The 13509-nt window shown below is 46.8% G+C and overlaps 1 protein-coding gene across 2 annotated transcripts in view; it reads right to left on the reverse strand.

Moving 5' to 3' along the window:
• ARHGEF7 (Rho guanine nucleotide exchange factor 7) overlaps positions 1-13209 on the reverse strand; it is a 126312-nt gene extending 113103 nt beyond the window's left edge. For both annotated transcript variants that reach the window (XM_064143738.1, XM_064143736.1), the window contains exon 1: positions 12927-13209. In XM_064143738.1, the coding sequence (XP_063999808.1) occupies positions 12927-13091 (165 nt within the window). In that variant the 5' untranslated portion in view covers positions 13092-13209. The remainder of the gene's footprint in view (positions 1-12926) is intronic.
• Between the last annotated feature and the right edge of the window lie 300 nt (positions 13210-13509).

Below are 13509 nucleotides of genomic sequence, written 5' to 3' on the forward strand. Positions count from 1 at the left end.
GCACCATGGGCATGAAGTTCAACAAGAGCAAGTATAGAGTCCTGCACCTGGGAGGAATAGCCTCATGCATCAGTATAGGTTAGGACTTGACCTGCTGGAAAGCAGCGCTGCAGAGAAGAACCTGGGAGTGCTGGTGGACAAGTTCACCATGAGCCAGCAATGTGTCCACATGGCTAAGAAGGCATTAAAAAGGGTGGCCAACAGGTTGCAGGAGGTTATCCTCTACCACAACACCCTAGGCTGTACCTAGGGTATTGTGTCCAGTCCTGGGCTCCCCAGTTCAAGAGAGACAGGGGACTACTGGAAAGAATCCAATGGAAGGTCAAAAAGATGATTAGGAGACTGGAGCATCTTTCTTAAAAGAGGAGGCTGAGACATCTGGGGCTCTTTAGCCTGGAAAAAAATGAGATCTTATAAATGCATATATATACATAAAGGGTGGATGTCATGAGGGCTCTTTGCAGTGGTGGCCAGTGATACGACAGGAGGCATAGCTCCAAACTATAACACAGGAGATTTCACTTGGACTTAAGAAGAAGTTTCTTTACTTTGTGGGATGACAGAGCTCTGGAACAGATTACTCAGTGAGGTTATAGAGACTTTCTAAACTCTGGTGTTAACCAACAGCTGGAAGGCTTTTCCTAAGTTTATGTCCAACACTTGAAGGTGCAACCTGCCATTGCTCTGAGTGTAGTTTCCAGCAGTCCATTCAATTTTCCCAGTGGCTGGTGCACAATAGGGACTGTGACACACCCACTCAATGTCATGCTCTTCAGGCCAGATATTTATGAGGCTGTTTCAGAAATGAGTCCCATTGTCTGACTCAATTCTTTCTGGGGTACCACATCACCATAAGACTTGCTTTTCAAGGCCCAGGATAGTGCTCCACGTGGCATAAGGCACTGGCTATGCTTCCAGCCATCCAGTGGTTGTTTCCACCTCCATAAGCACATAGCAGTTGCCTTGGCAGGTTTGTGTGTGTGTGTGTGATGCAGTCAATCTGCCAGGCTTCTCCATATTTTTATTTCCATACTAACGAGGCCCTGACCACTTGGCTTGCTTGACTGAAGCACATTTCACATTCATGAATAAGGTGTGTGGACCTGTGTCCATGGTCAAGTTCATGCCTCAATCCTGAGCCCATCTACATGTTGCATCCTGGTGACCTGAGGTCTCATGGGCCCACCAAACATTACATATTTTTATGCTGCCAGACCAAATGGACCTGAGCTGCTTCAGTCTTGGCAGAACAATCCACCTGCCAGTTGATATTCTTCAGTAGTCCTACTCTTGGGTACATGGGTATCCATGAGACATACTTTCACAACATGTTCTCCACTTAAGTAACAATATCTTGTCCTAATTCAGCAGCTCAGATGGGGTTTTGCTACTTGCTTATCTTCTGTTGTTGTAACTACCTCCACAGTGCATTTGCCACCACCCATTAACCTGTCTATAGAGAGAGCACTGGCCACCTATCTCATGCAGAAATTGTTTTAAAGAAGAGTTTTAAAAGCCCCACAACAACTCAGTCCTTTAACTGTAATGAGTAAGTACAAGAACTTAATAAAAAGTTTGAGACATCCTCTGCCACATGGTGTTTGCTTGCACTTGGGGCAAAGAAATAGAGGTTTATGTCTTTCAACATAAACTGCTATCTGCCATGAGAGCAGTAGGAAGAAACTGACAGACAAAAGTGACTACATCTAAGTTAAGAAAAAGAAAATCAATCATCTATCATTTATATAGCACAACATCTAATACTATAACATGATTTACTATGTAAGAAGACTATTTCAGTTACTAGAAAATAGAAACTAATAGACAATATAACAGTTACTTGCAAACTAGTAGGCATATACAGCGGACACTAAAAATGTCCTGGTTCAGGAATACAGCTGCCTTAGTGTGAAGATCAAAGACTCAGCCCTCAAGTAGAGACACTAGAGGAAAATCCCATAAAGAGGCAGCCCTGCACTGTGACTACCATCAGAGAAGAATGCAATACCAAAAGGAGGTGTTGCAGAGACAAGGTGGACAAGGCTGTTTTTCTCTGTCACAATATGCCAGATCATTTTGCCCACCCATATCTGCTTCCTCCAGTCTGAAGCCTGTATCTGCCTTACAGCAGGAAAGTTTTCTCTCTAGGCTCCTGGACACCCTGTAGGCACAGAGCATTGCTGCAATCCAATCAGTAAAAATAGTGTAACTGAACAGTGTAGCCAAGCTAATGAAAGGGTCCTACTGATCACATTTGGTTCCACAGCAGCTGTGGTTTATGTCCAGCCCCTTTCAGTGGCTAAGGCACAACATCAAGGGCAACTGATTTCTAATGAAGCATGGTGGCACCAAGGGTCACACTTCCAGCACAACCGCTGTAGGCTGGGATTTGTCCATAAGGTTTGTGTTCAGGGGTAAAGGTTGGATCTTTAAAAGTCATGAGGAGGAAGCCAGGCCATTCTCACACTAACCTGGGTGGTGAAGCTACAAGTGACTCACTGTCTAGCAGTTCCTGCAGGTTCTTTCCCTCCCCACCACTCCCAGCTGTGTTACCTGTTCCCAGCTCCTCCACTAGGGCCCAGCAGGGCCCATTTCTTGGGACGTTCAGGTTTCCCACTCTATCCTGTTCCACAGTACCTGCTCTCACAAATTGCACCCAGGAGCAATGGAAAGAGTGGCATCACAGCAATGCTCTCAGCAGCTACACAGGAGGACACCATGTTCTTGACAAAACATCCATTGCCAGAGACTACTGACAGGTGCAGTACTACCTCCATAGTCAGCCTAGAGACCTGCACTTTGAGGCCTGTGGATAGAGCCTCACCATCCCCAAGGTACTGGAGCGCAGTGCAAGAGTCACAGTTGCACTTTAAGCAGTTGCATCTTCCAGTTCTTTAAGTAGGGAGCACCCTGAACTAGAGCCTAGCACAGATCTTGCTGGTGGCATTAGATGATATTATCAGGATGCTAAAAATAGACCAGCAACAAAGTTCATGATTCTCAGCAAGGTGCAGGTTTGTTTTAAAATCAGGTGTCTTGATGGGGCACCAGATCTTACCACTTCTGCAGTACTGTCGTTCTTTAATACCTATTTTCCCAAGCTATAAAACCTGTTGCACACAAACTTCTCAATAATAAGTACGCAGTAGCTACCAAGTGCTAGATATCTGTATTTTCAAATGAGTAAACTCATGCTCTAAAAGTGAAGCAGCAGGCAGTCAGCATAGACAGCATGAGCTAGATCCACTAAAAGACTGAAGTTCTTGTAAGACATGAACTAAAGTGCCCACATTTTCAATTTCCAGGTCTGATACAAGAATTCAAATAGGTTCTGCAGGCAGCACAAAGGGAAAGGCAGGTGCCTTAAAACATCCACTAAGACTCTTATATACTGAAAAGAGTGTCCAGCCTTGAAGTTAACCATGAACTAAGACACAGCAGAAGCCAAGAGGGCATTTATATTCTTTACTCCATTTGGGACTTAAATACAGTAAGCCTTCATCTGCTTGGCATCCTAAACTCCAGTTGTTTCCTGGACTTACAAGAGTCCTCTGAGTATCCTTTGGAAGAACTCAACAGTGCATCCTTTCTGATAGCCATCAGTACAGCTAACCACACATCCGACAGTTCTCTGCTGCACATCCTACATCACCAAGACAGTCTCTGTACTCCATCCTTCCAACTGTTCCATTTCAGACCACATAACACCACCTTCCAGACCAGCAATTCCAATTTCACAATTAACCCTGCTCTTCTACCACACAACCTTATTCCACCACCTTATCTCTTTACTTTCCAGTGGGCCATACCAACTCATCAGATACAGCTCCGTGCTTCCTCAACTTTCACCTTGTTTGGGCATTTGGAACAAGGAGCATTTTGGTTAACTAAAGAGTTCTCCATCTCTTCAAGTTCTTCCTCTGCACTTGTATAAAAATGTTCATCTGCTTGACCATCTTTCCTTAACAGCAACCTTCTTTCAAACACACTGGCCAATGAGATGAGATTTAACAAGGCCAAGTGCAGGGTTCTGCACTTTGGCCACAACAACCCCAAGCAGTGCTACAGGCTGGGGACTGAGTGGCTGGAAAGCAGCCAGGAGGAAAGGGACCTGGGGGTACTGACAGATAGTAGGCTAAAGATGAGCCAACAGTGTGCCCAGGTGGCCAAGAGAGCCAATGGCATCCTGGCCTGCATCAGGAACAGTGTGGCCAGTAGGACAAGGGAGGTTATTCTGCCCCTGTACTCAACACTGGTCAGGCCACACCTTGAGTGCTGTGCTCAGTTCTGGGCTCCTCAATTCAAGAGAGATGTTGAGGTGCTGGAACATGTCCAGAGAAGGGCAACAAAGCTGGTGAAGGGCCTGGAACACAAACCCTATGAGGAGAGGCTGAGGGAGCTGGGGCTGTTTAGCCTGGAGAAGAGGAGGCTCAGGGGGGACCTCATTGCTGTCTACAACTACCTGAAGGGAGGCTGTAGCCAGGTGGGGGTTGGTCTCTTCTCCCAGGCAACCAGCAACAGAACAAGGGGACACAGTCTCAAGTTGTGCCAGGGGAAGTACAGGCTGGATGTTAGGAGAAAGTTCTTCACAGAGAGAGTGATTGCCATTGGAATGGGCTGCCCAGGGAGGTGGTGGAGTCACTGTCCCTGGAGGGATGTTCAAGAAAAGCCTGGCTGAGGCACTTAGTGCCATGGTCTAGTTGACTGGCTAGGGCTGGGTGCTAGGTTGGACTGGATGATCTTGGAAGTCTCTTCCAACCTGGTTGATTCTATGATTCTATTCTATGATTCTATGATACTGTGCCTTTGCTGCTTCCATTGGAAACAGCACTCAAAAACTAAGTTCAGTTAAGTTTGCAAAGGTAATTTACAGTTTGGTTTAAAGTGCCAGCAAGGTCTGTGGCAGCCTTGATAAAATGGTTCTTTTGAGTCTTGCACAACAACTAGAGACACCTTTTTTCTTTAATTTGTCCTGCAAAAGTTATGCTGTAAAACTAACCCAGCTGATTGAGCTCATCCAGTCTGATTTGCACCTGCATTAAACAACGTTCAGGAAAACAGTATGCTCTTTGCAGTAGAAGTACTGTGCCCCTGGACACTCATCAAATTCCCATCAAAGTTTATAAACTGACGCCCAGGGGGCAGGTATTTCACAGAGTCCTGAAACACAAACACAGTAAGTTAAGGGTGATGCAGCATTCCAGACAGTATTGTTGTCTTCTCTATTTTCCATTATTTTTATATTTCACACACACAACAAAATATTTAGACAGCACTGGAAATGCCAAGCACGTAAATCTTAGCAAATACAGGACTGGCAGCTGCCTTTGCCACAATCCTCTTGCAGACTCACTTTGTGAACTGCACAAGGCAGGAGGCCTACTGGAGCACAGGAGCATGCCTGAAGAATTTTATATATACGCATCTGAGGCTCTAGTTGCAGCTACAGGAGTTATCTTCTTTACAGTGTTTCCTAAGTGCTGAGAACTAACAGTCATAACTCCCCTGGTTTTGCTTATTTTCTTGCTATTTTAAAGAAAAAGAGGAAACCAGCTAGCATGCATCTATCAACCTCATGCTGCAGAGCTCGAGGGGTGACAGCACTTGGTGCCCACAGGAAGATCTGAGTACAAAAAGCCCAATGAAGTGCTGCTCCAGATGTGAGCAGCGTTCAGTGCTTAGGCAGTGCTTGCTGAAAGCCTACCTAAGGAGGTTTCCTCGCAAAGCCAGGATGGTGAGTAGGGATTTTTGCACCCTTTTCTCACATAAATCCTCCAGTGTTTCCCACACAGAGTCACTGTTTTGATGCAGCACAAGCTCAGGCTTCAGAAGTCCAATCACTCAAGGTTTGTTTACACTGGGAGAGCTCTGCTGCTAGATATGCTGGCATCGCTCCTCTGTGTGGATGTAACATATGCCAGGGAGGGAATTCCTCTGCCAGTCTAACTGTACCACTTCCCTCAATGACATTAACGAAGCCAACAAAAGCACTTCTCAGTCAGCACAGTTGCAGCAGCAAGAGGGGATGTATGATTTTGACTGCTTTTTCCTTCCGTGTGTGAAAATATTCTATTGAACTACCAAAGCTTTACCTTCTCCTGGGCAAGCTGCCAACATTGTCCAACAGTGCTCGCTGCAGGGTAAAACAATGAAAACCTGAACAAAATGCACTTAGACTTCAGCAGTACTTTGTGGGCCAAGAGGGGACACTGCCTGCTTGGTGCCAAAGGTTCATGGTGAGGAGCAGCACAACAAGAACTCCTCACAGATAAGACTGGCCACCTCTCCTTGACTCTTCAGTGCTGGTGTTAAGCGATAGCACCAATCACATCATACTGACAGATGGAGAAGATGGCTTTGCCCTACACAGCAGAGTCAAGGAAGAGTGCAGTGTCAGACTGGATGAGGATCAGGGAGTAAAGCACAGCCAGTCAAGCTGCACAACTGACACCACTTCCAAGCTGCCAGCTCAGAGCACTTTCGCAAGCTCTATCATACTCAAAATGTTTTAAGGTTCCAGCTCTTCAAACCACAGCCACTGGGCAACATCTCCTTCAATTTGTTAAAAAAGGTATATACTGAATTACTCTCAATGGTTCAAAGCCCAATTTTAAGTGCATATATATGTGTGTGTGTGTGTATATATAAATGTATAAATACAATTACATGAATAAATAATTTGTAAACTTCAATTTTAAAGACAGACTTCCAGTTTTGCTAGGCTTGACTTAAACACTTCCAGCTGAACAGTGTGGTACGCTCAGCCACCAACATGCTGTAGTGAAAGGAGTAAGCATGCTGGTGCCATTCCCCACAGCTCTTCCTTCTTCTACACAGACATAGCATTCAGCGGGCACCTGAGAACTAAGGATTGTCTCCTCTGTTGTCCACATTATGTGCAGACATGTAAAGAACAATAACACATCTATAAACTGTGGAAATCACATTAACAAAAGTAAGAGCAGAAAAACTACGTTATCTTTCTGCATTTTGTTACAAAAACAATTTAATCACCAACACTTTCCTTAATTGCCCCCTCTTCTCAAGGTCTGGCATGCCCTTATTTAATTCAGTTTAGACCCTTAGACATTAACAAGGTTTGGTTTTCTTGGAAAAAGACAAGCAAATACAGATAAAAGTCCTCTGATTCCTCAGTGCACACAGGCAGACCATCTTTCTCTGGATAACACCCAGTCACCACAATTATTGAGCCAGCACACAGAAGGGAAAAGCAAAGGCACTCTCAGTACATCTGTGCACTCTTGCTCTCACAAGACAATAGTAGTAACATAGTACATGACAACGTGGCCAATGACGACTCTGTAATACCCACTTGCAACTCACAGTAACACTTACGAGAACAGCATGCATTCAAGAAAGAGGCTTTCTAACAACTTCACTTAGCCAGCACTGCCCTGGCATGTGATTCACCCTCACTCCTGGAGCAACAGCATCCACACATGCATTGGTGCTCCCCAAGCATGGAGCCATGGCAGGCATAGCTGTCTCGTCAGGATTATTCTTGCCAGAGGCACAACAATCTCATTGGGAGGCTCTACATAATGACTACTGTTGGGGGGGAGGAAAGCATATGCACAGCAAAAAGCAGGTTTTGCTTCCTGCCTCCCAGGTCTAGTCCTACCACTGTGCAACACCACCAGCTGTAATACCTTCCCAACAGATTTCAGCAAATGAAGGACAGTCCTTTGGTTCAGTGAGGCAGGCTGTGACAGCCTCACTGAGGCTGCAGGGGAAAGCCAACCTGCCAGAATAATTTCACAGACTGCTTGGGAGCAACCAGCACCTGGCAAATACATTATGAGTAACCTCTACATCACTGGCCAGAGGTTCACTACTGTTACTGAGCTCCACCGTCAGCTCACAGCCAACACTGTACCCTCTGCAAAGGTACTGGGCAATAAGAATCACCACTTGTTATTAACTCTGATTCGCAAACATCTTGCCTTTCTTCTTACTTAGCGACACGAAGTACCACCTTCAGGCCACACCCTGCCCCCACAGGACAGAAGTTTCTGGTCCTGATACATCCATGCAAAACTGGAGACAAGTGAACAAACATTTCCCTTTGCCAGAGCAGTAGGTGCACACACTTATGAGGACAAGGCTGGCGAGACGGCTGCTGCATGCGTCAACCCGAATCTTCATCTCAGGGAGTCTGCCTCTTTTTCAGTTTTTGCACTCCTACGTAGGAATTCGTTTGTTTTCTGAAGCAGAAAGAGTTAATTTCTTCCTAAACTAGAACACCTTATTTAGCCAAAGATCTCCATCATTAAAAAGACTATCTCCCTAGTATACGAGACAAAAGATCGCTTTTGCTGCCAGCAGTTCTGATACTATCTCAGCAAATAACCAAATTAACACAGACGCTGCTGCCCAATCCTCCACAGAGAGAACCAAGTTTTCTTCCCACCACACACCAAGTCTCAGCCAGCAGGAGAAAGCTGTATTCATTTTCCTGAGGCCAGCCCTGCACTGCTCCTCTCACGCCTCAGTGATGCGGGAGCAGCGAGAGGAAGCGGCTGTGGTTTCGATCAGCCTCCCACGCACCGCACAGCAGCTTCTGGACTGTTTAATCCTCTGCTCGATGCAAGGGCTGGGGATGGTCTGTTGGATGGAGCGGGGCCAAGGCGTGCGAGACCCAGCCGCGCACCCAGCACGCTTCCCCATCCCCTGCCTTCAAAGCGCTGAACCAGCTGCTCTCATCCCTTCCAGGAGCCGCTAACAGGAAAGAGGGGACAATGAGGTGCCAAATGGCTGCTACATCGCATCCCCTGATGCGTCTTGCCTGTTTTCCCTGAACAGAACAAAGCTGACCTCAAAATGATGCTTTCTGTCGAACAGCTGACCAAAAATGAAAGTACAAACAAAACTTAATGGAGCGCGAAGCCTCATATGACAAGGAAAATTCCCGCTCTAGTTCTGATCTCTGTTTACAACACCAAAAGTGGGTCAAACTGGTCTGCGATGGAGGAATCTGTTTGGAAAATGATCTCTGCGAGGAAAAGCATCTAGGCGGCAGACAACTACACTGCAACGCTTCCACGGGGATCCTCTCCCTTGCTATCCAAGTAACTCAATTTTACAGCGCAGAGATGAAATCCTCTCACATGAAACCACAGCTTTTCGATTCAAATGACTTGAATTTAGCAATTTCCTATGCTTGTAGGGCAGATGAGCTGACCAGTGTGTTTCAGTACAGATCTCTGTGCTTTTAAAAAATTAAGATATGGCTGGGTTTGGTGGAGGTGGGGGAAGCTGTTCTGTTTGTTTCTTTATTGGGTTTGTGCCGTTTGGGTTTTGGTGTGGGTTCCGGAGGGGCGTTGATACCTTTTTTTTTTTCCCTTTAATAACTGCTCTCCCTTTTGTTCCTTTCTCATGTTCGGAGTAAGATTATTGAGCAGTACCACGACACTGCCTAATCCAACTGTTTTGATTTACTCTGCCACAGTGCCTCTCAAAATGCAAAATAATCATGATGATATTAAATGGGAGCCCACAAATCAGAGAAAAAGTCTGTGATAACATTACTTTCCAAAGTAACATTACATTAATAAAGTAACATTAACATTATTTTCCAGAGTTCTTGAAATCTGGTGAATTTACTGTCTGTCTTTTGCTGTTGTTCAAGATAGAAGATGACTGTAATGCAAACTGATCTAGCCTAAACTTCCTGGTAAGAAGTTCTGTACATTATTCTGAGTAAGGATGTACACGAATACATAACAACCCAAAGGAAGAACATAATAAACAGACTTGAACTTAAGAAAAATCTGTTATTTGACCCTCAAATACTTGATTCCTTTATTAAAAATCTTCTGCTACTTGTTCTGAGAGTACCCAGAGGTTTAAAAAGCACAACATGCCAGGGGAAAAAAAGTATTATTGCATCCTTGCACATATTGAATCCTCTTTCTAACTAGCTTTTGAAAGATGGAAATGTATTTATAACATTGCCTAGAAAACATCTTTATTAAAAAAAAATTATAAACATTCATTTATATTTTTTGATGTTCTCTTTGGTATTAATTATTAGTTTGTTTTTACAGAAGTATGAACTCTGTAAGTCTTCGAAGTGTCTGCTGGTGTCAGGTGTTTATAGAAAGTTATTACATCAAGTGATTTTAGTAATAGAATCAGTCTACATCTGTGGGACAAACCTGGTATCTTTAAGACTTCAAAAACATTCGTTTTGAACTGGAGGCTTTCAGGACAAATAAGGAATAAAAGAGCTCATATTTAAAAGATGCTCAGTATTTAAAAAATCGTGACAAAATGAACAACGGTAGCAAAAAAGGCTCTGAAAAATAAGATCACATAGGGAAGTGTGCAAATTGTATGTTTTGTTTTTTTTTTAAAGTACTATGTAAAAAGCTCAGAGTTGTAACGGTAGCTGAGAGCATGGAATAAGCATGCAGCATGCTCTGAGTCTATAGAAAAAAGAATATTCACAAAGCTGGATGGGACAGTAAGTTAATGTGTCACTCTGTGAGTTAGAAAGTGCAATGTAGAAGGATCACAAAACCAAATACAGTTTTCCTCAAAAAACTAAGAACATACAAAAAAAGGGAAAAAAAAAACTAAAAGTCCATTTTTCTTTAGACTTAACTAAGCCAAAGACAGAGGTGATAGATTAGGTCGGCAGGGACCTCCATCTGCCACCTCTCCCAGCACCCTGCTCGTCATGGGGCAAGCAGAGTGAGATGGGAATCTGAGAACTACCAGTGCTCCTCCTGCCCTGGGTTGGAGGCACACCACCCACTGCAAACCCATGCCTCCACACCACAAGGTCCATGATAACCTCCCTGACAGCCCTTTGCATGCCAGGCTGGTTGCAGAGGGGAGCTATAGGGAGCTGTGCCCCTCTGCAAAGCCCTCCTCTGGATGTTACTGTGAAGGAATTCCCTGCCCGAACGTCACAGTTACCTGCTTCTGCTGTGAAAAGAGTTTCTCATTCACACTAATCAAGCAACTCGTAGTTATACTATACCCAGAAAAGCACATTAAGTTGGTAAACACTGTTCCAACACTTAGTCCTGCCATGCTCTTTTATTTATTTTGTTGTTACATGCAGACTGTTCACCAAATTGAGTCCAGGACCCAAATCTACTACACTTGAAAATCATACAAGGGTATAGATTTTTTGTCTGCCCTGAAGCTCAGGACTCAAATCCACAGGAATTTGGTGAGGTTCTCAGAGAGATGCACAGAATGGCATGGTGGAGGTTGGTTGCCAAGACCCTCCTCAGGCTTGGTGCAACCAAGCAAGAGAATCTGGAGGCAAGGAGGCATATGCAGAGCCTGCCCAAGCAAATTGGTGTCCAGGCAGAGCAGGACACCGAGGGTATCCATGCCCTCAGCCCTGCATCACATGTATCACCCTGGATGGCAGAGCAGGATATTTACCTGTTCTGGAGCCACACCTTACAGACCAGTGTACTGGACAGCAGTTTGCACAGTGCATTCCAAAACTGCGAAGCTCAAGGTTCTACTGCTCAAACACCCACTTCTGGGAAGGTGGTAGCACGAAAGCTAGCAGCAGTAACTTCAGCTGTCCCAACTAGCTTTGCCAGTCACCATGGTGGACCCTGCATTACCCACACTAACAGCGCCACCAACACATTGAGCCCACTCGCATCATTTCCATCACCCATTAACAGCACCATCAGCTCCTGCAGGATTTCCTTATCCCCGTGCCAACTCCTAAGCTGCTTGCGGATTTAAGGGAGCAGGAATGACCTACTACATCCAGTAAAGTGGGACTCCAACCCAAGCCTGAGACCTTGGTGCTACAACACAACACAAAACAGTAACAGCAGCATTTGGTGGCAAACTGAAGAAATGAAGTGTGATAGCTCAGTCCAGTGGCCTACCAAGCTCAAGGCACTGGTTTTCAACTTCGTGGGTCAGCAGACTACTTGGAAAGAAGTCACAAAAAGTAACAAAAGCCCATTGCCAACAGGCTCCAATGCATGGATCGGTCTACAAAAGGTGAAAGATACTGTGCTGTTTTCAAGCAAGTTTTCCATCAACACAGTAGGATGACCTTCATCAATCTTCACCACCTGGTATTGACTCATAACAAAAGTTTTGCCAACACGCAGGTTGCAATGTGTACTACAACGTGGAACATCAAGTGGGACGACTGCTTTGTCCCAAGTCTAGGGGCAAAGTATGAAAAATCAAAACCCTCCCCTCGGGTTGAGCTCGGACAGGAATTGGGTAGCCACATGTAAGACATAAAAGTTACCTGACACAGTAGGTTTTCTTCAAACACAACGCACAAGAGAGCTGTAACGCCTTCTTTCAACCTGAACATTTTTCCACAGGCTACGACGCAGTAGAAGACTCAAATAACACTAAAAGAGCCTTCAAGAAAACTAAGCATCAAACATTAAGATGCCCTTCAGAGGCTGGAAGGGATGAGCTGAATCACCTCCCAAGTGAGGTGAGGCACCGACTATTCCAGCAGTTGCGTAGACAACTTTGCAGCCGGCTCCTGATACACCAGGAAGGGTCCGCAACCCGCCTCTCTCCAAAACACGTTTCTCGCATGCACACCCAGCACTTTCATTTAGAGAGCGAAGCAATTTTTTACGTAAAACCTTTGCAAAATAGTGGTTCTGGAGCAGAATTCCCTCTCTGGCCAGGCTGCCGCTGCTGCTCCCCGCTCTCGCTCCGGCCTCCACGGGCACACGCCCAACCGGGGCTGACACACACCCACAAACACACCCGACTGTGGTCTTCACCCCCCCAAGCCCGGGGGTACCATCCTCCCTCCCTCGCAGAGGGAGGCGGCAGCGGGGGCCCGGCGGCGGGCGAGGCCGAGTGCGAGAGCGGCGGGCCCGACTGCACAAAGGGCGGCGGAGGGCGGCGGGGCGAGCGGACGGCCAGAGTCGGGCACTTACTTTATCTATGGTGCCCGGGAGCAGGCGGTCGAGCAGGCGGCAAAGCACCACCCCGTCCTTCAGGGAGGACTGGAGGAAGCCCTCGGGGTCGGAGATGGTCTTTTTGGGCGATTCCAGGACGCCTAGGGCGATCAGCCACGTAACGGTCTGCTCTGCCGAATTCATGGCGGCGGCGGGGAGGCGGGGGTCGCGGCACCCCACGCCTCGCGTGGGTTTTGTGTCTCCCCTGGCGGGGGCTTCAGGCGGAGGCCGGCGCCGCCCCCATATGAATGCAGATGACGACGCCCCGGCCCCGCCGCCGCTACAGACACATGCAGCTGCAGTGCCGCCTCCTCCCCGCCCCCACGCCGCCGCCGCCGCCGCCGCCGCTGCTGCCGCCGCCGCTGCCGCCGCCGCCGCCGCCCTCGCCGCCCCATGACATCACTGGCAGCGGGGGCAGCCCGCGGAGAGCCACTCTTCGCCCCGCTCCGCGCTCCACCGCGCCGGTCCGCTCCGCCCCGCTTCGCGCCCCGCACCGCACCCCTCTCCGCTCCGCACCCCACTGCTCCGTTCCCCACACACCACCCCGCATCGCACCGCACCG

The sequence above is a fragment of the Pogoniulus pusillus genome, chromosome 5 (assembly GCF_015220805.1).
Source record: "Pogoniulus pusillus isolate bPogPus1 chromosome 5, bPogPus1.pri, whole genome shotgun sequence".
Classification (NCBI taxonomy): Eukaryota; Metazoa; Chordata; class Aves; order Piciformes; family Lybiidae; genus Pogoniulus; species Pogoniulus pusillus.